General features: G+C 42.3%; 2 protein-coding genes across 4 annotated transcripts; one reads left to right on the plus strand and one right to left on the minus strand.

The window, feature by feature from the left end:
* Positions 1–221: 221 nt before the first annotated feature.
* exo5 (exonuclease 5) lies at positions 222–18858 on the minus strand. 3 transcript variants are annotated; one of them, XM_080210409.1, is made up of 6 exons: positions 14490–14611; positions 11976–12084; positions 11034–11299; positions 8967–9071; positions 7444–7616; positions 222–2009 (listed from the first exon to the last, which is right to left on the minus strand). In XM_080210409.1, exons 1-6 carry the CDS (start codon positions 14578–14580, stop codon positions 1542–1544), a joined length of 1212 nt encoding a protein of 403 aa, XP_080066535.1. In that variant the 5' UTR covers positions 14581–14611; the 3' UTR covers positions 222–1541. The 3 variants fall into 3 exon arrangements, with proteins under 3 accessions (XP_080066535.1, XP_080066536.1, XP_080066537.1); XM_080210410.1 differs by lacking the exons at positions 11976–12084; positions 14490–14611 and adding an exon at positions 18651–18858; XM_080210411.1 differs by lacking the exon at positions 8967–9071.
* LOC145357245 (uncharacterized) lies at positions 15159–24826 on the plus strand. Its single transcript, XM_080210412.1, has 2 exons — positions 15159–15886; positions 19683–24826. Exons 1-2 carry the CDS (start codon positions 15709–15711, stop codon positions 20123–20125), a joined length of 621 nt encoding a protein of 206 aa, XP_080066538.1. The 5' UTR covers positions 15159–15708; the 3' UTR covers positions 20126–24826.
* The last annotated feature ends 266 nt before the right edge of the window (positions 24827–25092 follow it).

Here is a 25092-nt window from a genome sequence, read left to right on the forward strand (position 1 = left end):
AGAATGGCTCAAGGAGTTTAAACACGTTAGGAAAACCCCAAATTCAATTCTCCAGAGTGTGTGCAGTTCACTTACTGACTTTATCCAGAGGGAAGCTACAGCTGAATACAGATGAGACTGAAAGGGCTGAATTTATTAAGGTTTTGACCATCTGCTGACCCCAGTAAGTAGATATTGAGTGGCAAAAAGCAGAGATCACATGTGACACCCCCCCCCCCCCCCCCACCAACCCCACTCCAATGTCACAGCTCACATGTGAATCATGGCTACTTAGATGAGCTATCCAGAGCCAAGCCGTACCAAGTAGTCAATTCCTTCAAAAGAGGGAAGGGAAAGGGGGCAAGGGAGGATGAAGAGTGGGATGACAGGTTAAAAAAGCCCTCTCCTTGCAGCTTCTAATTATGGTTTTTTTAATATCAAAAGATAATCTGGATAATATTAAGAAGGCTTATGTGGTACATAATTCTGTTAAAGACAGTAAAGAGTTTCATAAAGAGGAATTTGGCAAGCTTTGTAGTGTATCATCGAGTATAATCAGTATATCACAAAATTATATCTCACTTTATAACAGTCACCATACATCAAAATACATCACTGCTGTAAAGCACATTCACCGCTGTAGGACAGCCAAAGGCATTGGAGACACACAAGTCCATTTTAAAATCATAGAATGCATACAGTGCAAAATGAGACCATTTGGCCCATTGAGTCTGCACCAACTCTCCCAAAGAGCTCCCACCCAGTCCCTCCTGATTTTCACAGTAACTTCATTGTAGTGTTAATATAAGCCTACTTGTGACACTAATAAATAAACTTTAAACTCTACCCTACACTTATAACCCCCACACGTTTACCATGGCTTATCTACCTAACCTACACATTTTAAGACACTTAGGGGAAAACTTAGCATGGCTAACCCACCTAACCTGCACATCTTTTTGGACTGTGGGAGGAAACATTTGCAGACATGGGGAGAATGTGCAGACTCCACACAGACAGTCACCCAAGGTTGGATTCGAACCCAGGTCCCTGGTGCTCAGGCAGCAGTGCTACCCACTGTGCCACCCACCATTCTCTTTTAATATCAACTAATTAAGGTCAGGGGATTTGGACAAAGTATGAATGGCAAGATTTTCATTCCAGAATAAATGGCCAAATTTCAACAGATACTGCAGGAGAGACTGGCTTGGTATAAACCTCATCTGCTAGCAATCACATCTGTCTGAATTGCCACAAAATTTACCAGTCAGTATCAGTAAAATTAGACATTTCATGTCCAAAAATACATTGATTCAATGCAACCAGAAACTGCTCTCCAGGACAGTGAGGCAATAGAACGCCATTAAAACAAATCCTCTCCGCAGCAAGATTTCTTGTACCGTATTTGTGAGTCACACTGCAGTTGGCACACTGCCAATATTCAGAGGCATTTGGGTATTACTGTGTTTACAATCTAGTGTGGGTCCCTGCCTGTACCATGCTTTCAGTCACCAGGAGTATTTGATGGTCCCTGTTTAAAATCCACCAGTTAATTACAGTCCTTATTTGCTTTGATTTGCTCGATTCTTCTGTGTGGCTTCTTCAGCTTTACTTTGTCTCCACTCACAAATGTCTGCAAAGTCACAGTACCGACATTTCCACGCCTCCTCGATATCCACGCCCCTGGCCTCCCTCTGGCCCTTCCAGAAGGAGCAATAATGCTGCAGCTCGCTTTTAACCCACTCCTCCTCAAAGGGCACCACTTCTGTTCCGATCACAGAGGCATCTGCTTGGTAACAGTATTCGATCTTCAGGGCGTCGACGGTGGGGATCTCCACGTACATCAGGTTTAGCACCACTAAATCCAGAAGATCGCCAAATGTGCTTACCGTATATCCCACACTCTGAGCGTGCACGAGCACCTCTGACCCAAACGGCTGCTCTGTCCGTAAGCAGAGGTGGTGAGTAATGGTGTCCTTCTTCAGCTGGCCTTTGATCATCGCCTCAAAGAGAAGTTTGTATATGCTAACCTGGTAATAAAAGGGATTTGATCTTATTAAACGAAACAGCGCAGAAACAAGTCACCCCGACATCTGTTTGCTATTCATTTCACATTCAAGGACATCACAAGTTCCCTGGTTTGTGGCATAGATTGTGCCTGGACTACAAAGCAAGAAAAGTTACAGCAGCAACTCATAACTTCTCCCCAAGTGGACTGCAGTAAGATCATTTGCCAAGACATTGTGTCATTTAATGTGCCTGAATTGATTTAAACAGAACACAGCAGCACCAAGAAATAAATACTACTGTTTAAATAACAAGTTCTGGCATTGAAACATCTCCAAGGACAACATTTTATAAAGTGCTAGGACTGTGAGGTAGAGAGGAACAGAGTCATTCTGCAGTTGCACTGTTCCAAACATTAATGGGGAAATTGTTTGAGGGAGGAATACTAATAAAGTGTATCAAAAATGAAGCAGTATTTCAATCAGATACATTCAGGAACACAACTGACATTCCTACAGGCTTAGAAAGAAACAAAGTCACCTATTTCAAATACATGTGCAATGCAAAATCATAGCATCATTATGGTACAGAAGGAGGCCATTCAGCCCACTGAGTCCACACCGACCAGAATCACAGCCAGACCCTATTCCCATAACCCCACATATTTACCCTGCTAATCCTCTGACACTAGGGTCAATTTAACATGACCAATCAACCAAATCTACACACCTTTGCACTGCAGACACAGGGAGAACATGCAGACTCCGCACAGACAGTCGCCCGAGACCAGAATTGAACCCAGGTCCCTAGTGCTGTGAGGCAGCAGTGTCAACCACTGTGCCATCATGCCACCCTGATTCAGTTATATGTGTAATAGATAATTATTTTCAAATTAACGTATCATTTAAATCCAACAAGTTCTAAGAAAACGCTTGATGAATAACAATCAATCCTGAGTGGTGTTTAATCGTAGAATCATAGAATCCCTACAGTGCAGAAGGAGGCCATTCAGTCCATCAAATTTGCACCAACAACAATCCCACCCAGGCCCTATCTCTGTGACCCTGCGTATTTACCCTGCTCGTCCCCCAACACTAAGGGGCAATTTAGCATGGCCAGTCCACCTAACACACACACACACACATTTGGAATCAAACCCAGATCCCTGGCGCTGAGAGGCAGCAATACAGACAACTGTGCCACTGTGCTGCCCAGAGACGGCTAGCTAACAGGAAATAGTTGGCAGAAGTGGGCGATTTTCTGGTTGGCAAGATGTAACAAGGGGTGCGCCAGAGGGATCAGTGCTGGGGTCTCAACATCTTACAATCTATAGAAGTGACTTGGATGATGGGACTGAAGGTATGGTGCAGATTGGTAGGAAAGCAAGATGTGATGAGGACATCAGGAGGTTACAGAAGGATATAGATAGGTTAAGTGAATGGGCTAAGATCTAGCAAATGGAGTATAGAATCATAGAATCCCTACAATGCACAAACAGGCCATTCGGCCCATGAAACCTGTATCAACAATCACAATGTGAATATGCCGGCGTTGGACTGGGATAAACACAGTAAAAAGTCTGACAACACCAGGTTTCAGTCCAACCGATTTATTTGATAGTAAATAATGGTAGTGAATTTACTATCAAATAAATCGGTTGGACTGAAACCTGGTGTTGTCCAACAATCACACCCAGGCCCTATCCCTGTAACCCTGCATATTTACCCTGTCTGTCCTCCTGACACTAAGGGGAAATGTTGTCATTTAATGTGACTGAATGTGATTTAAACAGAACACAACAGCACCAAGAAATAATTTATATTGTTTAAACAGCGAGTTCTGTCATTAAAACATCTGAGAGGACAACCTTTTGTAAAGTGCTAGAACGGCACGGTAGAGGGGTACACAGTCATTCTGCAGCTGCAGTGTCCCAATTCATCAACAGCACCAACCACGAAAATCCCCTCCAGCTCTCCAAACACCAGCAATTCTCACACATGCTTTGCTGTACAATGCACAACCACATCACTTCTCTAGACATACCATACAGCTGAATGGTCAGTCGCAACATCATACTAAAGCAGGTAGTTAGAGAGTTTAGCATGGCCAATCCACCTAACCCACACATTTTATCAAACTGAATGGAATTTATATACAAAGATAGAATACAGGTAGAGGTTAGAAAGAAAGAACTGTATATTTAAAGGTTATCTGTAAAAGAATACTTCATAACATAGATATTTTCATAATTTTCCTTTCAAGGGTTTAAATAATAATATTTTCTTAATATGTTATGCTAAAGAATGTTGTAGAATGGCCTGATCAGAGAATTTATCAAACAATTAAGAAATCTAAAATGGAGTCTGAGATGATGCCATTTTTGAAGAATGATCTAGTGGAAGCAATAGGATACTTTCTAGTCATTAAATTAATAAAGTTCTGAATTTATGGACACTTAAAACAACTTCTCAGCCTTTTGCATGCTCATTTACATTCCCTTGTCCTATTCCACCACCCCCCCTACCCTCAGTAGAAATCTCTGCTGACTCTTTCCTCTCAGCTCTGACGAAGGGTCATCCACCCTCAAAAGGTTGGCGCTATTCTCTCTCCACAGATGCTGTCAGACCAGCTGAGATTTTTCAGCAATTTTCTGTTTTTGTTCCAGATTCCAGCATCCACAGTATTTTGTCTTTATATTGTATAGAGTTCTTCTGTTTGTTATCTGGAGGACATTACTGAACATTTATTTAAATAAGTGAAGACACTTTCAAGGGTGCAGGAAGTTGGGAATCACCACACACTGATCTAACATGGTAGATATCAAGCTGGGGTCTAGTAGATTCCAGAGAATCTGCAAGAAAGCAAATAAGAGGCAGCCAGAGGGAAGCTTGGAGACTGGAGTGGAGCAGTGGCCACCTGTGCCATGCACGGAGGGCTGGTTGTCTCACCTAGGAACGAGCATGCATGGAGGAACACAGAGAGTAGCAACAAGTTCACAAGGTAGACATGTAGAAACCAAAGCTGCTGGGAGGCATCAGCCTTGTTCAAGAGAGGGGAACATATTAAAATATTTGAGTAGGAACAGCTAGCTCACTGACATCCACAAGCAAGATGTCCGAGGCCCCAACCATCTTTGGCTACTTTATCAAGTACTAGTTATCTTTAACAAGTGAGAATTTAACCAGCATCCCTAGACATTCAATTACATTACCATTGCTGAATCCACCACTATCAACATCGTAGGAATTATCATTGGCCAGAAATTAAACTGGATCGGCCATATAAATACTATGGCTACAAGAGCAGGCCAGAGGCAATGAATCCTGTGGTGAGTTACTCACCTCCTGACTCCCCAAAGCCTGCCCAATATCTACACGGTATCATCAGGAGTGTGACGGAATACTCTCCATTTACCTGGATGACTGCAGCTCCAAAAACACAAAAAACTCAACATCAACTTGGACAAGCCAACTCACTTGATTGACACCCTAGCCACAAACATTCACTTCCTCCACCACTGATGAACAGTGGCAAGTGTGCATCACCTACAAGATGCACTGCAGGAACTCATCAAGACTCCTTAAGTAACACCTTCCAAATCCATGACACCTACCATCTAAAAAGGACAAGGGCAGCAGATACAGGGGATCACCACCAGCTGAAAGTTTCCCTCCAAGTCACTCACCACTTTGACTTGGAAACATATCATTGTTATTTCACTGGTCAAAATCCTGGAACTCCCTGCTCAACAGCACAGCAGGTGTACCTATACCTCAGGGACTGTACTGGTTCATGAAGGCAGCTCACCACCACCTCCTCAAAGGCAACTGGGGATGGAAAATAAACACCAGCCTAGCCAGCGACAGCCACATCCCATAAATTAATTTTTTTTAAATCCTGCTTTCTTTAAAAGATTTTAAAATATTCTACATGCACAACTTGTATAATAATTTTATAATTTAGATGGTAGGCCATAACTATCTATACATTTGAAAAGGGGTCCTCCAACCAAAAGGTTTGAAAATTAGAGGTCATATCAACAGGCTTTGGGCAACACAGTGCTTAACATTGTTGCCTCACATTGCCAGGGATTCAGGTTCAATTCCAGCCTCAGGACACTGCCTGTGTGGAGTTTACACATTCTCCCCATGTCTGCATGCGTTTCCTCCCACAGTCCAAAGATGTGCAGGTTAAGTTGACTGGTCATGCTAAATTGACCCTAGTGTCAGGGGAACTATCGATGCAAATGTGTGGGGTTACAGGAATAGAGCCTGGGTGGGATTGTGGTTGGTGAAGACTCAATGGGCCGAATAGCCTCCTTCTGCACTGCAGGGTTTCTATGATTCAAAACCAGAAGGAGAATAGATTGGAACCAAAAGCAGCAATAAACGTAGAGACCTTTGTTTTGAAGGTAGCTCCAAGAGTTTCAATATCCAAATGAACTACTGGCCTTGGCAGATAGCACTTCTTTTGACATCTCATCTGATGCTACCTACAGTAACACAGAAAGCTGTGTGCTGGACCTATCTGTGGATTTGACTTGTGATGGGGAAGCACACTTTCTGACCCAGAGGTGAGAGAGCTGCCAAATAAGCCAGAGAGAAAAGTCTGTGAAAATACTCCCACAACATCAACTTAAAATCCACCCTGAAATGCAACCGATTCAAAAACAGCTTCTCCCCTGCTGCCATTAGAGTTTTAAATAGAACTATCTCATATTAAGTTGATCTTTCTCTACACCCTAGCTGTAACTATATCACTATGTTCTGCACTTTCTCCTTTCCTTCTTAATGAACAGTATGCTTTGTCTGTATGGCACGCAAGAAACAATACTTTTCACTGTATACTGGATAGGGTAATTGCAGGAAGTTTGTTCCTGATGGTGGGAAAGTCCAGAACCAGGGGTCATAGCCTGAGGATTTAGGACAGATATGAGGAGACATTTCTCATGGTGAGCCTGTGGAATTCATTACCACAGGAAGTAGTTGGTGCCAAAACACTGAATGTGTTCAACAGACAGCTAAATGTAGTACCTGGGGCAAATGAGATCAAAGGTTATGGGGAGGAAGCAGGATTAGGCTATTGAGTTGGTCGATCAGTCATGATGCTGATAAGTGGCGGAGCAGGCTCAAAGGGCCTCCTCCTGCTCCAATCTTCTATGTTTCTATATTAATACATGTGACAATAATAAACCAAATTAAATCAAAGGGCTCCATGAACACTGTTGGACTATTGAGTCAGTGTTGCGTCCGTATGATCGTACCGTGCAGAGGTACTAAATGTGGTATACACGTTACCAATGCAACAGACTATGTTCATCCATTGAGGTTTGAGAATGATCAGTCATTTTTCTTCCAAATGATAGGGAAATATTTTGCAACAGTTTAATGTCAATATTTTAAAAAGTCAGTCATTGAAAACTGATTCATTTCAAATGATTCTTTTCCAGGCACTTACTTGTAAGTGATGACTTTTTCTTTGGGCTGCACTGGGATATGTTCGATTGCCACGAGTTTTTAGTTCACGCAATTCCAGTTCTCCTTTGGAATTATAGCAGAGTTCATCAACAACACCAACCACGAAAATCCCCTCCAGCTCTCCAAACACTGGAAACTCCCGTACACGCTCTCCTGTACAACACACAACCATGTCACTTCTTCAGACACACCGTACAGCTGAATGGTCAATCACAATGTCATTCACTACTAAAGCAGGCATCTGCCCCCACTACTCAAATCCAAATGCCTTTCAGTTAAATTCAGACTGCTCTGACCTGGACCATGGCAAAGCTCACCACATTCTGAAAAAGCCAACACGACAACTTAAAAACAAAATCACTCTCCATCCAGTAAGTCAGGCAAATTGAAATGATACCAAACTTGGAAGCATTATAAACTGTGAGGAGAACTGTACAGAGCTTCAACAGGGCATAGACAGGTTAGTGGAGCGTACAGATAGGTGGCAGAGGTTTGATGCAGAAAAGTATGAGGTAATGCATTTTGGGAGGAAGAACATGGAGAGGCAATCTTGTTAGGAATGGGTTAACAGTTACTTTCCACTTAAGTTCTAGATTGGATGTTAATCATTTAATAGAAGTCACTAGGATATATAACGAGGTTAGAGGTGGCATTGGGAAGAATTGTATGTGGAGTTGACTCAGAAATAAAGGTAGTTTATGAAGAAGCGGAACTTGTGTCTCCTTTACTGAACTGCAACTGAGAGACTCTAACAATTACAAAATAAGTGGTACAATTCTTTGGGGGAGGTGTATTAATAGGGGCATTCAGTACAAGAGCAAGGAGGTTACGCTGGACTTATACAAGACACTAGTTAGAGCTCAGCTGGAGTATTGTGTACAGTTCTGAGTGCCAGCACTAGAGGAAGGATGTGAATGCATTGAAGAGAATGCTGAAAAAATTCACAAGGATGGTTCTAGGGATAAGAAACTTCAGTTATAGGGATAGAATGGACAGGTTCTCCTTGGAGAGCAGAAGGCTGAGAGGAGATTTGGTAGAGATGTTCAAAATTGTAAACGGAGGTTGCTGGACGGAGTAGATAGGGAGAAACTGTTCCAGCTCATAAAAGTATCAAGAATAAGGGGGTACAGATTTAAAATGATTTGCAAAAGAAGCAAATGCACTGAGGGAAAAAATATTTTCACGCTGTGAGTGGTCGAGGTCTGGAGTGCATTGCCTGGATGTGTGGTGGAGGCAGGTTCAATCAAGGTATTTAAGAGGGCATTAGAAACACGACGTGCAAGGTTACAGGGAAAAGGCAGGCAAATGGCAGTAAGTCATAATGCTCATTTAGAGAGCTGATGCAGATATGGTGGGCCAAACAGCCTTCTTCTGCACCATAACGATCCTGCTGTGCTACAAAGCAAATCTCCTAGCTGGAGGAGTCCAAGATGCTTTGTGGCAAAAAAAAAAGAAAATGCGGAACATGGAATATTTTATGACCTGCCCGTGCCTTTTACATACCTGCTTGCAGGAACTGGATCATTGAGAGAAGATTAAGCATCTTTACGGCCCAGTTATCTTCCCGGCTCTCTACATTTATTGGGACAATGTCTTGGACCTCCAACTCTAAAACAGTAGAGGCATAAATACATTTTAATCAAAATGCGCCCCCAACACTGTGTACACACTATGTAACAGAACAGCCAGTGCCATGTGAATTAAACTGGATAGATATGGGAGACTTTAAGCCGAGTGCTAGGAGTTGAAAAATAACTACTTTAAAGGCAGGGATTTTAATCCTAGCCCACTTCGTTCAGCAATGAAGCACTGCTGGTTCTTAAACTATTGTCAGGTTCAGGTAAGCCTCAGCAGCAGCTGTGTGCTTCCAAGCCATCAGTTAAAAGATAGTAAAATGAAAGTGAGTAAATGCATAGTTAGATTGCTGGCAAAACAAGCTGGAAAATAGGCACAAGTAGACAGCATTGGATTTAGCTGGGTTGTAACTCACAAGCCAATACTAACCATTAAGGCTTGGAAACAAACTGGCACTCTCAACATGCTAGTGCCTCCAAAAGCACAGAAAAAAGAGGAAACCCCATGTATGAGCTGTGTACCTAGGAAAACCACTGGGAGGACAAGGGAACATATGAGGAACACTCTTGACTTTAATTTAAATCTAATGGGGGTATTCAGTCAATGCTTCAGTAGCCTTTGAACTTGGTGTTAACACCAATTAGCACAAGCTCAAAGATTAAGAACCTCTGGTGATGGCCGAACACACTTTCTGAACTCAGAATTGGGAATTAAAAGTGACACTTGCAAATCTGGAGAGCATATTTGTGGAGCTTGATTTTTTTTTAAAACACAACATAATGGTGCTGGTAAAAGTTGGCAATTTATTGATGCTGGAGTCCAGGAACACATTTTCTCTCCTTCCCACTCTAATTTTTAAAGTGATTTTACTGCTTTACTGACTCTCTCAGTGACACCAGCTAGCTCTTGTCTAGATGGGAAATTACAGGCAATGGAGTGCTCTAGGACTGGCTTTTAGGAGCTGAGCATGAATTTCATAGCGTCCCAACAGTGCAAAAAAGGCCACTCCGGCCCATCAGGTCTGCACCAACCACAATCCCACCCAGGCCCTCTTCCCGCAAGCCCATATATTTACCCTGCTAATCCCTCTGACACTAGGGTCAATCTAACATAACCAATCAACCTAACCCGCACATTTTTGGACTGTGGGAGGAAACTGGAGCACCCGGAGAAAACCCATTTGCTCCAATTAGATTTTTATTTCCTTGTGGAACGCACTGGTTTCCCAAAGGAGCTGTGATCTAAAAAGCACAGAACAGCATTACAGCGAACGTACAGCACAACAGTCCATGTGGGTGTTTATATTCCACTCCAGCCTCCTCCCAAATTTCTTCATCAAAATCCTCTAATCATTTTTCCTTCATGTGCTTAGCCTCCCCTTAAATGCATCTATACTGTACAGGTCAACTATTCACTAAAATTTATTTATTCGTCACAAGTAAGACTTACATTAATATTGCAATGAAGTTACTGTGAAAATCCCTAGTCGCCACACTATGGCACCTGTTTGGACCAATCCATCCTAACCAGCACATCTTTCAGACTGTGGGAGGAAACCGGAGATTCCGAATGAAACACACAGACACAGGGAGAACGTGCAAACTCCACACAGACAGTGACCCAAGTCGGGAATCAAACCCGGGTTCCTGGCGCTGTGAGGCAGCAATGCTAATCACTGCGCTGCCCTATGATATTGAGTTCTACATGCCCATCGCACTTTGGGTAAAAGAAATTTTGTCTAAACTCCCCAGTGGATTTCTTGGTGACTCTCACATTCATGGCCTCTGGTTATACACATTCCCACAAGAAGAAACATTATGTCTGTATCCACTCGACAAAAACCATTCATAAATTTGAAGGTCATACTTTAACCTTCTTCCCGCTCAGAGTGTGAAACTGTTGATACAGATCTGTATCTTGGTGCCTTGTGGTGTCTGGCTATTTCACCATGTTGCTGGACCACAAGCAACGTTTCACTCTGGTGTAGTAAGTTACCTCTTGCCAGATGTAGACAGCTACCAGCTTTCACAACTGGAATGTCTTCTCGTAGTTCTTTAATATGTGGTAGTTCCGCCCCATAAACCACCTGCTGCTCGCACCAAGCCTGCCGACTCAGGTCAGTGACGGTCAGGTACTTCCATCCAAACCGCTCCAGTGGGATCCTTCCATCCTGCTTTCTCCTTTTGGTGCTGCTGCCCTCACAGAGTGGGTCATCTCCCTGCTCCGCGGTGTTCGGCTGATTTGGGGATTGCTCATTTCCACTGGGGGAGAAAAAACGTTGTTTACCCGATTTACTTTCCAATTAAGCAAAGAACAGCGCAGCACCAATTTCTCCTTTTAATGGTAAAACAGGAAATGCCTGTAATGAATTACCAACTGTCACGACCAGGGCAGCCTGTGGCTCTGAAGCATGCAATTACACTGAATGGATCTTATATAGTGCTTTTTTCCTCCAAAATAGTAATTTCACTCCAGAAACATAAAAGGATCTCACAAGACTTCTAATTCTCAGGTTATGTTTAACCTTCATCAATAATATTTTCAAAAAGTTGCTGCAACAGTCTGACGGATAGATGGATTGCATGGTGAAATATTCAGTAATAAAAACCACAGAATCCACATCTCCGAACCAATGCTTTGTTCTTTATTACTACCATTACCACTTTATTTGCATTTCGTTAAATGCATCAATTTACCCGACCCTCAACACATCCCTGACCTTTCTTTGTTCTTCAACTGAACCCTTTTCACTGTATTAAACCCATCGCCTCTTTTCAGTTCCAGAGTCGTACAGACTCGAAACGTTAACGCTGTTTCTCCTCCACACATGCTGCCTGACCTGCTGAGTATTTTCTGCACTTTGTTTTGAGGTTCAGACCTCCAGATTAAGGATTAGCCACAATGATATTATAAATAGTATTGAGTATTTAAAATTACCTACAAGTGGCTTCGGCTGTTTCTTGGTCTGTACAACAAGGTTCAGTGGTACTGCTTGAGGCATGGCCATCGCTTCCTTCACACGGTTTAGGCTTTTCTATGAATTCAACTATTAGGCAACAGATCATTAAATATAGTTCCGTGAACTTCCCTCGCTACATTCTCTTTGCAAATTAATTTAAAATTGTAGTTGTTCTAAAATTGACAACTGACAATCCCCAGCATCCAGCAGACTACAAAACAAATTACAACACGGCATCACATCTCTGACATTATAATCTCATCCATACATGCAAATAAAGACATTTGTTTCGTTGTGCTTCAAAGCCAACTGCACTGTCATTCAAGAGCACAACTGCCCGAAATCTCTACACTACAGGAGGCCATTCAACCCATCAAGTCTGCACTAATTCTATGACAGTAACTTACCCAGGGCTTATCCCCATCTATTTACCCCACTAATCCTCCTAACTGTGGGACACTTGGAGGCAATTTACCATGATCAATGCCCCCAACCTACATATTGCAGTGATTGCATGGGTTTCCTCCCACAGTCCGAAAGACATGCTTGTTGGGTGCACTGGCCATGCTAAATTCTCCCTCAGTGTATCCAGACAGGAGCCGGACTGTGGCAACTAAGGGATTTTCATGGTAACTTCATTGCAATGTTATTGTAAGTCTACTTGTGACAATAATAAAACAAACTAAACTTGACCTGTGACTTTTTGAATTGTAGTTATTGTTGTTTAGTAGATAAATGTTGTAACAAATTTGGGCACAACAAACCCCAATACGGCAATGGTTAGCACTTGGTGCCATTCCTGATTGAACGTGAAATGGTGGTGGTGAATTGCCTTCTCGAATTGCTAAAATTCGTGTGGTGCAGGTACACCCACTGCGCTGTCAGGGAGGGAGTTCCTGGAATTTGACCCAACATCAGTGAAGGAACAACAATATAATTCCATGTCAAGATTGCATAGTTTGGAGGGGAACTTGGAGGTGGCTTTTCCATGCCACTAAAAATTAGAAAAGGTCAGAAATCCGAAATAAGAGCAGAAAATGCTGAGAAATGTTTGGCATCATCTAAGGGCAGCACAGTGGCTAGCGCTGCAGCCTGACAGCATCAGGGACCCAGGTTCGATTCCCAGCTTGGGCCACTGTCTGTGCAGAATCTGTATGTCAGAATTGATGGGCTGAACAGCCTCCTTCTGCATTGTAGGGATTCTATGGTTCTAACATTTGGGATCTGTAACCTTTCATTAGAATTGAATCAGACTTGAAATTTTAATTAGCTCCTTTTTCTACAAATGCTGCCAGACCTGTTGAGTATTTCGCACATTTTCTTTAGGCCATTTTCTGTTCTGGTGATTAGTTGCAAAGAGAAAGTTGGTCAGGTTACTGAGAATTTGCCTATTCTTAAAATAAAAGACTGACATGTAGATGGCATCTTCAACAACCTCAGGACATGGTAAAGCACTTTACAGCCAATGAAACAGAGTAGCTACTATTGTAACACAGCAACAGCCAATTTGCTTTTTTTTGTGTTACAAGTAGGCTTCCATTAACATTGCAATGAAGTTACTGTGAAAATCCCCTAGTTGCCACACTCCAGCACCTGTTCGGGTACACTGAGGGAGAATTTAGCATGACCAATGCACCTAACCTGACAGCTCTCATGAGCAGCAATGTGACAACGGCTGGATAATCTACATGAGCTGGCTGATAGATGAACATTGGCTAGTGCATATGTGATAATTCCCCTGCTCTTCTTCAAAATAGTGCTGTACGATCTTTGACATCCACCTGAAAGGAGAAACAGGGCCTTGGTATAATATCTCATTCCACAACAGAGCACCGCCCCAACAGTACAACACCCCCACAGTGCCCAAACTGGGAGATCTGGGGTTCTGTAGAAGTCCTATCAGACTCAAAACATTAACTCATATCATAGAATCCCTATAGCGCAGGATTTGACCTGCACCAACATCAATCATACCCAGGCTCAATTCCACATATTTACCCTGCTAATCCCCCTGACGCTAAGGGGGCAATTTAGCACAGCCAACTAACTGAACCCGCACAACTTTGGGCCTTTAATATTATTCCTAAGGTTTTCCTAAAGCCCGCCTATCACACCATTCAAAAAAGGACACCGTGGGAATTAGGACAACCTCGTTATCTAAAGTAGCAGTAAAATCTGGTAGATGTAGGTAGCCATGGTCACCTCGGCTACTGGCTGTGCGCCCGGAGGGGGCCCACTTTTCTCCACGCTTTTGCTGCCAGACACGCTTCGCCTTTCCAGAAAGTTTTTATTTATTTATTTATTATTAGTGTCACGAGCAAGCTTACATTAACACTGCACAGAAGTTACTGTGACAACCCCCTATTTCACTGCACCGGGGGAGGGAGGGGGGGCTGACAGCCTGAATTCTTGTGCTCAAGTCTGAGGGCGGGACTCGAACCCAGCACCGAGACACTGCTGCCTAGGATGGTCCATGATGACTAGTCGTTTACCACAGTCGGTGGGAAACAAGTCCAGGTCCAGGGCCAGCAGCTCCTCATCGCTCAGCTCCCGCTGCACCACCCCAGTGAGATCCGTCCCCATCCTCGGCCCTCCTGTGACTTCCGGCCGAGCGTTGGGGGTCCGTCCCCATCAGCCGTCCCCCGGTGACTTCCGGCCGAGGGTTGGAGTCCATCTCCATTAACGGACCGCCCCGGCGACATAAGCGCTCACGCTCAGAAATCCGTTCCGGGTTAAAGTCCCGCCGCACAAAAAATGAATTGGTACATTCCAACGCCCATGGTCCTGCCTAACTCCTTCTCCCAACCCGCCCGCCGATATCATGAACCCAAAGACCTGGCATGGGAAGCAGAAATCCGCATTTTGAAGCCTCCGCCGCGGTGAGGGGATGAGTGGGCTCAGCCGCGGATTGATACATGAATCAAGCTGAAGTAGGGATTCGAAAGAGAAATGGAGTCAGGAGCGAAACCGTTTGGGGCTTGGTTAACTAACACAATCACCGAGAGTCCTTGACAATTTTTATTTTTCAATCGGCTGCTCGCTTTCGTGTATTTTGTAGCGGAACTATGTTCTGAGGCGGATGTGTCGCTGTCTGCGGAGGGGAGGGGAAGAGGCGTCTCCATGACAACGCGTCACTGGGAGGCCAAGGTGACTAAAAGGAGGGATGCATGAGGGAGCAGGAGAGACAGAGCTTGTGGGGGGCTGGAGACAGGGCTTAATAGCTTAAAACATATAGAGAGAGAAAGGAAAATATAATTCAGACTGGGAAAAGAATAAGAAAAAAGTAATCGACTAAAGAAGAGGCAATCTGGAATAACCATGGGGTACAAGATGGCCAGTCTGCTATAGGTGAGAGCAAATTGCTCCAAAGCACACAGAGAAAAAGACAAAACAAGGATATATTATGTATGAATAGTACTCCATAACCTTAAAGAAATTAGGAGGAAAGACCACAGATCCGTATCCAGGGCAGTTGGAGAAGAAAAAGCATTTAAATTTGTCAGTACTCCCTCCTTTGAAACCTGTTGTGGACTGCCCTGGAGAAGCAGCGACTCGCAGTGGGGTATTAGTGCATCCAAATATTCTTTACCTTTTGGAAAACGTTTAACATACTGTGAAAATGAAACCAAAGTATCAATTTTAAAGAAAAGGGGGGGATTTGTAAAAATCGGATGGAAAAATTACAGGTTAAGGAAGTTCAATAGTTGATTAATGATGGAGGACAAAACACCAACCAGCAAACATAAGACGGCCTCAGCCCCAAATCTAACTGTTGGCTCAGCAGAAAAGAAGAAAGTTAAGAAAACGAAAGGCAAGGAGAAGAAGAAATCTTCTAAGGTGGGAAGAAATTCTTCAAGTACACCATCGACTTCAGAAGAGACTGTTTCGGGTAGGGCAATTTTAAAATTTGTATCTGGATTATTAAAAACAAAACACATGAAATACACACTCTACAATTATACATAATCTTTAAAACAGCCAACTACAGAAAGCTGCAATGCAAACAGATTGGTCTGTCAGCACCTGTGATGAAGGAGACAACATTTTGGACTTGTGCACTTTAGGAATGTAGAAGTCTATTATTGGCATCAAAAGGGGGCGAAGGGAGAGAAACAATATTTTAAAAAATGGGTACCACCCAGGTGAAATTCTAATGGAGTGATTGGTTGGAAGTTATCTTTAAAGAAGCATTAAAAAAAATTAAAAACATAAAGTACAGGTAAATAGCTCAGTGGTGGGAAGCCTGAAGAGAAAGGTGAGAAAAATTTGGAAAAGGCTTGGAATGAAACTAGTGGGTCACCTACCCCGAAACTCATATAGAACAGGTCACCAGGGAAGTACAGCCTCCCTACTCATTAGCGCTCTGATCATGGAGCTGCATTCAGCCAAAATACCAACACATCTCCCATCCCATCAGGCACCAATCCACAAACACATTTGTTTAAGTTTTGTTTTCAATTTTGCTTTTATTTCACCAATGTCGATTTTTCCTCAACTTCCATTTTTCCTGGTAATGTATGAATAGCCTAAACAGAAACTCTAGAGGGCACAGCTGTACTCTTCAACTGGGGGAGGTCCTAGATCATAGAATCACGGAGTAGTACAGCACAGAAGGATATCTTCCTGCTCATTTAGCCTTTGCCAGCAAGGGCACTAGGGATGGGCAATAATTGCTGGCCAGCTGGCGATGTCCATGTCCCACGAATGAATTTAAAAAAAAAGCTATCTATTTAAACCCACTTTCCTGCTGTTTCTCCACGACAAGTTTTTTTTCTCCCAGTCTTTGTGCACATTAGAAGGGGTGACGTCCTCTCCCCCCCATACCATGCGTGCTGAGGCTGATGGGCCCTTCATTTCAAGTCGAGATCCCGAGGCATAGGCGCTGGTGTGCACAACGTGCTACTTTGGAATTATAAATGAGAGTTGCAGAGTTATGGCAGACTAGCCCTGTTTGTGAACACAAGTCCCACTCACCTGGTGAAGGGGCAATACTCCGAAAGCTTGTGCTACCAAATAAACCTGTTGGACTTTAGCCTGATATTGTGAGACTTCTTACTGTGCTTATCCCAGTCCAATGCTGGCATCTCCACGTCACATCCCTTTTGACATGGATGTGTAGCTTGGCAGGAGATCAAGAGCACTAGATCTCACAAACATTTCCTGTGTTCCCCACTTTTTGAACACTGTCGAATCCATTTCCACCACTCGATCAGGTAGTATGTTCCCAATCCTGACCAAGCATTGCATATAAAATCCTTTTCCCTGCGTTGCCTCTGGTTCAATCACTTGTGCTGCGGTTATCGTCCCTTCAGCCATATGAAACAGTTTCTCTTTGTTTACACTATCTGAATCTTTCATGAATCTTAACGCCTTTTTCAAATCTTTTCTTCACTTGTTCAACTCCAAGAAGGACAATCCCAGTTTCTCCAGTCTAACCACATAATTGCAATCCCTCATCTTCTGCAACTCGTTGGAAGCCTTCACACCTGGGGTAGCTGCAGTCAGCTTCCCAGTAAATCACATTTTCTGGCACTGCAGCAATAAGCCTATCTGAATTCTATATCACATTGCAAACACATGGATAACTGTAAATCCCATTACTTATTTGCATTAAGATGCTAGGCAAAAGAATAATTCAAACTAGTTTCCAAACAGCTCCACGTTTTTTTATTTAAAGGTAATATACCTCCCTGAGTACTGCACAGCTTTCCACAAAGAACTGGGGTAATGACAGTAAACCATTGAATCCCTACAGTACAGGAGGAAGCTATTTGGCCAAATGATTCTGCACCCACCACACTCCCACCCAGGCCCCATCCTCACAACCCCACATATTTACTCTACTAGTCCCCCTGATACTAAGTGGCAATTTATCATGGCCAATGCACCTAACCTGCACATCTTTGGACAGTGGGAGGAAACCAGAGCACCCAGAGGAAACCCACACAGACACAAGGAGAACATGTAAACTCCACACAGACAGTGACCCAAGTTGGGAATTGATCCCAGGTCCTTGGCACTGTGAGGCAGCAATGCTAACCATAGTGCCACCGTGCACCCTTAAATGTGATATCAACTTATTCGTATGTGAACAACTTTTCCCATTTTGGCCGAGAGCTGGAATTTTGATGTGGAAAGCCCCACAGAACTCGGATGCATTCTGTTCAGTGCAAACTCCTTAATCAAATTTTAATCTCTTGTTCCTGAATAATGAAAAGCTGCATCACTTAGATGGCAAATAGGAATGAATACAGCCAAATTCTCATGAAAGGGATTATTTTACTGCAGTTTGAATGGATTCCAGTAGATGGCATCCTGTGACTACAAACTAACAAGAGCAAGAACTAGCGTTCTGATGCCTGGGATAGAATTGCCCAATCCTGATGTAAATGCTGTGACATTCCCCTTACTATGTTACAGAACAAATGGGGGCGACAATGGCCTAGTCATATCATCACTAGCCTACTAATCTAGTAACTTAGCCAATGTTCAGGAGACCCAGGTTCAAATCCCGCCACGGCAGATGGTGGACTTTGAATTCAGTTTTAAAAATCTGGAATTAATCTACTGATGACCATGAAACCATTGTCGATTGTTGGAAAAACCCATCTGTTCACTGATGCCCTGTAGGAAGGAAAATCTGCCATCCTTACCTGATCTGACTGGCATGTGACTCCATAGCCACAGCAATGTGGGTGACTCTTAACTGCCCCCTCAAATGGCCTAGTAAGCCATATGGGCAATAAATGCTGGCCATCCAGTGATGCCCATGTCCCACGAATGATTAAAAAAAATTAAATACATACCTGGAAATAATTTACAGAACCACAGGGTTTGTGTGGCATCACGGGCCATGTTTGTAAATGGCAGCTGATCCACAAGACTGAATTTTAATTTAATTTACTCCCAATCTTATTTGAATATAATATACATAAGTTAGCTGCATTATGTACATTATGAATTCCAGCCTTGCACAGAAAATAATTACGATATCAGTCACCCCTGCAGTTTTCTCATTGTGGTAAATTGATGATTTAAGTAGGACAAACTGGGGACATGATCAGTTGCCGGTGAAGGAGGTGGAATTACCATTTTTCAGTACTTTATTTCAAACATTCTGGAGTGTCATTAGCAGATATCTCAGGAAGGTTGCTTGTGTACCTTCTCCCCTGGTTATGGAACAAATATTTTATAACCGGGAGAGAAATCGGGGGATGATGGCAGTAAAAGAGTTAAAAATGATAGTACAATAATGCAGCCTCAGAAAATACACTGTTAAGTAGTTGAACAATGTGGTTAGATGCAATTCATCAAGGTTTTCTCCACATGCCTGTTCCCTGATCTCAGTGAGATGAGAGCCATGTACAGATTCACTGAACAAAAGCTAACAAGTATAAAATGTTGAGCAGATACAACACTACATATAGTCATATAAATGGAACAGTCTCCCGCCTGCCTGATGCAGAGCAAATAAAGGGATAGTGACATTGCAATAAAATCCTCATTCTTTTAATGGTAATGAATTTTGACCCTAAAACCAACAGGGTTTCCTTAATCACAGTAATCTGAATTACTGGTACCTGCTTCTACTAATTCACCTAACAAAATGACCGAACTCTTCAAATCTGCTGTCTCTTTATCATCAGTCATTGCTGCCCAACTCCTAACATTTCCTGTCTCTCTAGCTCATAAACATGGGAAAAGCAGCAAATGCCTTTCACATTCTGCATCTCCAAACATTGAAATGCCGGCTAGCCAAGGGGATACCAAGAAAAGTCCCAAGCCTACAGATACCAGCAAGAAAGCCAACGAAAATCAGGATATGGACAGTGGTGCCTTTCATTCTGCAGATCTCCTTGCTACCTCAATAAACGAGACTCTGCGGTGGGATGGAGTTCTTGAAGATCCCGTGGCAGAAGAGGAAAGGATCAAGCTTTACAAACTAAAACGGCAGCTGAGGTACCTGGCTGCCCAGAAGAGTGCATGCAAGGATGCCCAATTTTGCAAACAGGAGCTTTCTAATATTCAGTCTCAAAAAGAGAATCCATATGTCATCAGCAGTAAAATATTACAGAAGCTAACCACAAAGGATCACTCCAACTCTTATCTTGTGGGCCAAAGATCCTAACTCCAAATTTCAAAGTTGCCTGAGCCAGAATCCCAGTCCATACTCTTCCAATCCCAAAATGTTCCTTGCAGTTATAAACTTACAAACATAAGCACGAATGTGGTTTGAATTCCCCTTTCTACGTGGTTCCTTAAACACTCGAAAAGAAAACCTTTAACCAACCAGGCCAATATGTTTCAAACCACATCTTTTTTATTGTTTCAGAATGTTGACCAGTGCACTTTTTAATAATTTGAGACAATCTAGTTAGGCACTGGCACTCCAACACTCTGTAAGCAAAATATATTCTGATCTGAGTGAAGAAAACTATAAGGGATTTGAATCTGAGTGTGTTTCCTTTTTTGGAGGAAAATAACCGAGATCTTTGCATCTGAAATGGCTATATATTCCGTTATCATCAACTGGTAAAATACAATTGGCATTAAAGCCTATAATTTCTCAGGGTAATGGGTTTTTTTTCGTGCAAGTTCAGACCAAACCATACTTGTTGAGCTGCTTGAACATGTTCTGTATGTATAATTTATAACCCTTTGGAGGCCGAAATAAACCTGAAAATCATTAGACATGGGAGCTGAATTAGGTCATTCGGCCCATCACGTCTGCTCTGCCATTCAATCATGGCTGATATTTTTCTCCTTTCCATTTTCCTGCCTTTTCCCCATAAACCCTGATCCCCTTATCAATCAAGAATCGCTCTATCTCTATCTTAAAGACACTCAGTGACCTGGCCTCCAAAGCCTTCTGTGGCAAAGAGTTCCACAGATTCACCACTCTGACTGAAGAAATTCTTCCTCATCTCTGTTTTCAAGGATTGTTCCTTTAGTCTGAGGTTGTGCCCTCTGGTTCTAGTTTTTCCTACTAGTGGAAACATGCTCTCCATGTCCACTCTATCCATGCCTCATATCCTGTAAATTTCAATAACATCCCCCCCCCCTCCATAGCCTTCTAAACTATAGTCTCAGAGTCCTTAACCATTCCTCATACAACAAGCTCTTCGTTCCAGGGATCATTCTTGTAAACCTCCTCTGGACCCTTTCCAAGGCTAGCACATATTTCCTTAGAAAGGGCCCAAAATTGCTCACAATACTCCAAATGGGTCTGACCAGAGCCTTATACAGCCTCAGAAGTACATCCCTGCTCTTGTATTCTAGCCCTCTTGACATGAACGCTGACATTGCATTTGCCTTCCTAACTGCCGACTGTCCACTTTCTGGCTTTGAAGTTTTGCTGTCTGGTGAGTGCAAGTGTAAAATGGTGAAATTTGATTTTATGGTGGAGTAAAGTGCGGTGACTCCTGCAATTTCTCTTAAATTGGGTGGGGATGAGGGCGAGGTTCAGCAATGGCTCCAGGACCACAGCAGTGAAAAATCATACAGTAAGCCATCTCTGGCCACACATATTTTTCTAGCCGTTCCAGGTATCGCACTGGCAATACGCTGAACTGGGTCACCCTTCACTGCTCTCTCAGATAGCCGGTGATTGATTGATTAAATGTGTGAAATTATGACCACTTTTATTAAGACACTTTAGCAACTGAAAAATCCACCAGCTAGCGAAGTGGCCCCAAAGATGCAAAGAACTTATTCTGTGATATTGCACTGACGCACAGAGCACGTTTAGCAGACCAAAATCACCATTTTGCACTCTAGTGAGTTAAAAAGGATTGGAAAACGTAACTTTTCTTTTTAAACATGGTTAAGAACTGACTGCAAATGATTGTATGATTTTGCTTAGGTGAGTGAAATAATGTTGTGCTCCCAGCAGAAATCGTTCAACTCATTGAAGATGCTGCCAGATTGCACATGCATTTCTTTTTTAGATTCAGTTTCACTCATCTTTGCCAAATATCCACATTCAAAATGCTTCCTATATCTCAATTGACTTGAGAACGGGCTACAGGGTTCTGAGAGAAGATAGACACTATTTTCAAATGTAAACATGTTTCATTAACAAAAAATCAGCATTGAAAAGATATTAAATTGTGTGCTAAAAATTTAAAAATTGTCAATATCAACATTGCTATGTGTGCATTTAAACTTACCGCAAATTTCAAATGATTGTACATTCATGTTTATTTATGCAGGTGTTTGTCTCTCTCAAGTTACTTTACTAGAAAATGCTGTCAGCTGCAGTTTTTTTTAAACCATTCTTTACATCACAATTCCTGATTTTACTTTTCTCAGATAATCAAAAACTCAATCTGTAGTTTCATTGCTCAGTTGGACTGGACTTCCCTCTGCAGACACAGCAGTGGCATTGATTCAGGAGGATGCTGTTAGATGATCCTTTAAAAACACATGTGAGCTATGCAACTAATTAAAGGATACTACAAGAAGATGGACCCCATTTCCCTGCCAACCCAATCAACTACAGCACACCCCTTTTAACAAAAGAAAGCAAAGAATTCTCAAAATTATCCTCACCATCAAAGGACAAATGAAAGGGCATTATTTGTCTTGGAAGGGCTTTTTATGTAGATATAGATAGTGTATTGAATCTCATCCTATTTGACCCTCAGCTGAGCTTTCTACCCCATTTCCTCGATTCCATTTCTATAAGATTGCCCATTTCTGCCTTTCCTGGCTAATCAGCTGCTGAAACTTTATTTTATTACTTTCAGTAATTACTTTGTGCCCCCCAGCTGGCCTTCCAACTTCCACAAATTCTAGGTCATCCAAAACTCTCATTAGAATTCTAATATGGGCCAATTCCCCCCATCACCCCTTATGCTCACTGACCTACATTACCTTGTTGGTTCAGTAACTCAACATTAACATTCTCATGCTCATGTTCAAATCCTCGATGGATTTTCCCCTCCCTTTCTCTGCAACCTCTTCCAGCCCTTCAATCATCCAAAAACTCTGCATTTGTCTAACGTTAGCTGCCCCGTGCACTTCTCTTTGCCACACAATTGATCACTGTCCCTTCAGTGTCTAGGCTCTAAACTCTGATCATTCTTACCACCTTTCCCCTTCTTTAAGAGTTACCTCTTTGACCTAATTTTTAGTCACCTGTCCGTAACATTTCCTGCTTTATCTCCGCGTCAGTCACCTTTGAACATTTTCCCCACATCAAGTGTGCGATATAGACAGATGTTGCTGTATTGTCATTGGATGATTGGACAGACCAGCAAGAGGTGGTTCAATCCAAGTTCATAGAGTAAGTCAAGCCAGATCAGAAATCACCTTGATTAAACTGAGACAGCAAGATCTGTAACTGCTCTTTATGTAGCTGGTATTTATTTAATTCTGTTTTCTTCTGATCAACTCCCTTAGGGTTCTCTTGCACAGCGACTAACAACTAGCCTCAAAGAGAATTGGTAGAAGCCTGACCAAGTTACTTACAATTGGCCATAGATTATGCAGAGTAGACATACACAGTTGGGAAAAATGGGGAAAGATTCCCCTAATGAATTGAGTATAACATGCATACATTTATATTTTATAACATTTTCATTCAAAAAAAAAGAGAAAACATGAATAATTGTGTTAGTGGCGAAGTAAATGATGGGGTACCTCAATTCTAAGTATGAAGTGCTTCAAAGTACTACCAAAGGTTATATATTTATGTAGATAGTTTCAACTACAATTTAACCAATTTTATTTGTTCTTTAGTGACACTGAAGCGTTAGAAAAAAGTGCCAGGGAGATCATTAGATGGCTTACATTGTAAATGAGGCTAGGTCATCAAGATAGACGAGGACTCTACACGTCACGAAAGTGTACTTTTAGGGGAATCAGGTTCAGGTTTCTGAAGGAAACATAGTGCTCCAATTGGCAGTTTTTCCAAATAAATAGGTTAGGGAGGATCAGGGTTGGATGAGGCCTGATCTAGATTAGATATCAGGGATTCTTTTCCCAGCGAATTCCAAACCCCTGGCATCTTATGCAGTAATGCCAATTAGCTGAATTACTTCAAGTGCGAGCAAGTCCTGTTTCTGATTGAAGCAGAGATCACTCACAAAGAGTAGGTATTTCAGGGCCAGCGTGATCTCCTGCACCAATTTTCCCTGGTTGCTCTGCCCCACCACAAAACAGCCTGGGTTTAACCTGGCTTTTTGCCTCTCCCAGGACGTTACGTGGTTTTTAAGTGCAGCAAGGGTTGTATAGTATTGCAAGGTATTGCAATTGTGAGGAATAGATCAGATGGACCCAGGGTTCTGTACTTCAGTCATTGTTCTTAGGTTTTTGTGGTCCATTTAATCATAAAACATAGCACATGCAAAATTCTGCATTTTCTGTGAATTTATAGTTAGTTAGTGAACATGAATTCTTGTGTCAAATATGGGCAGAGATCTGTAACAAGACGCCATAAATCAGAGGAAGATTATGTCCTGTTTTGAGTTACTGGCCAGTATCAGGGTTCCCCCTCCACAAAGAACTTTGCACAATGTGTGTGTGTGTGTGCCTTCAATTTCCATAGAAATCTGTAACAGATAATGAAAAGGCCATTGTTTACATAAGTACAAAGATGGCACACATTATCCCTCAGATTTCAAATTAAATTTAGCCTTTTATCTTTTTGCGACTTTGTCCACAAATACACATTGACTTGAACCTTGTTTACAATAGCAAACTACATATTGAACTCATTGCTTCATTGTAACAGTTTATGAAATGAGCCTCAGGAATTCTCTTTGCTGTTCCATTGTATACAGAACTTATTGGACTGAATGTTAAATCATTAAAGGAATTTTTTCCCTAAAAAGTTCTGTTTGGCTCTTTTCTCTGATGCTAAAGTCCTTGCAGTCAACTAGTTAGTCTGCCCAAATGGAAGGTTTTGCAGCGTGCTGCAATTTCACTGGATTTTAGTGAGGTAATACAAGACCAATCCTGTTTTACTACAAGCGCTCCCAAGTCGATGTGGCTCAATGAAATGGTTGAAGCAATGTCGTTGGACTAGCTCAAAAGCAGGGGGTTGAATGGCATTGCTAATGAAGATGGAACTGTAACCGACAGTCTAAACGC

The sequence above is a fragment of the Carcharhinus amblyrhynchos genome, chromosome 23 (genome assembly GCF_965287045.1).
Source record: "Carcharhinus amblyrhynchos chromosome 23, sCarAmb.v2.hapA, whole genome shotgun sequence".
In the NCBI taxonomy this organism is placed as follows: Eukaryota; Metazoa; Chordata; class Chondrichthyes; order Carcharhiniformes; family Carcharhinidae; genus Carcharhinus; species Carcharhinus amblyrhynchos.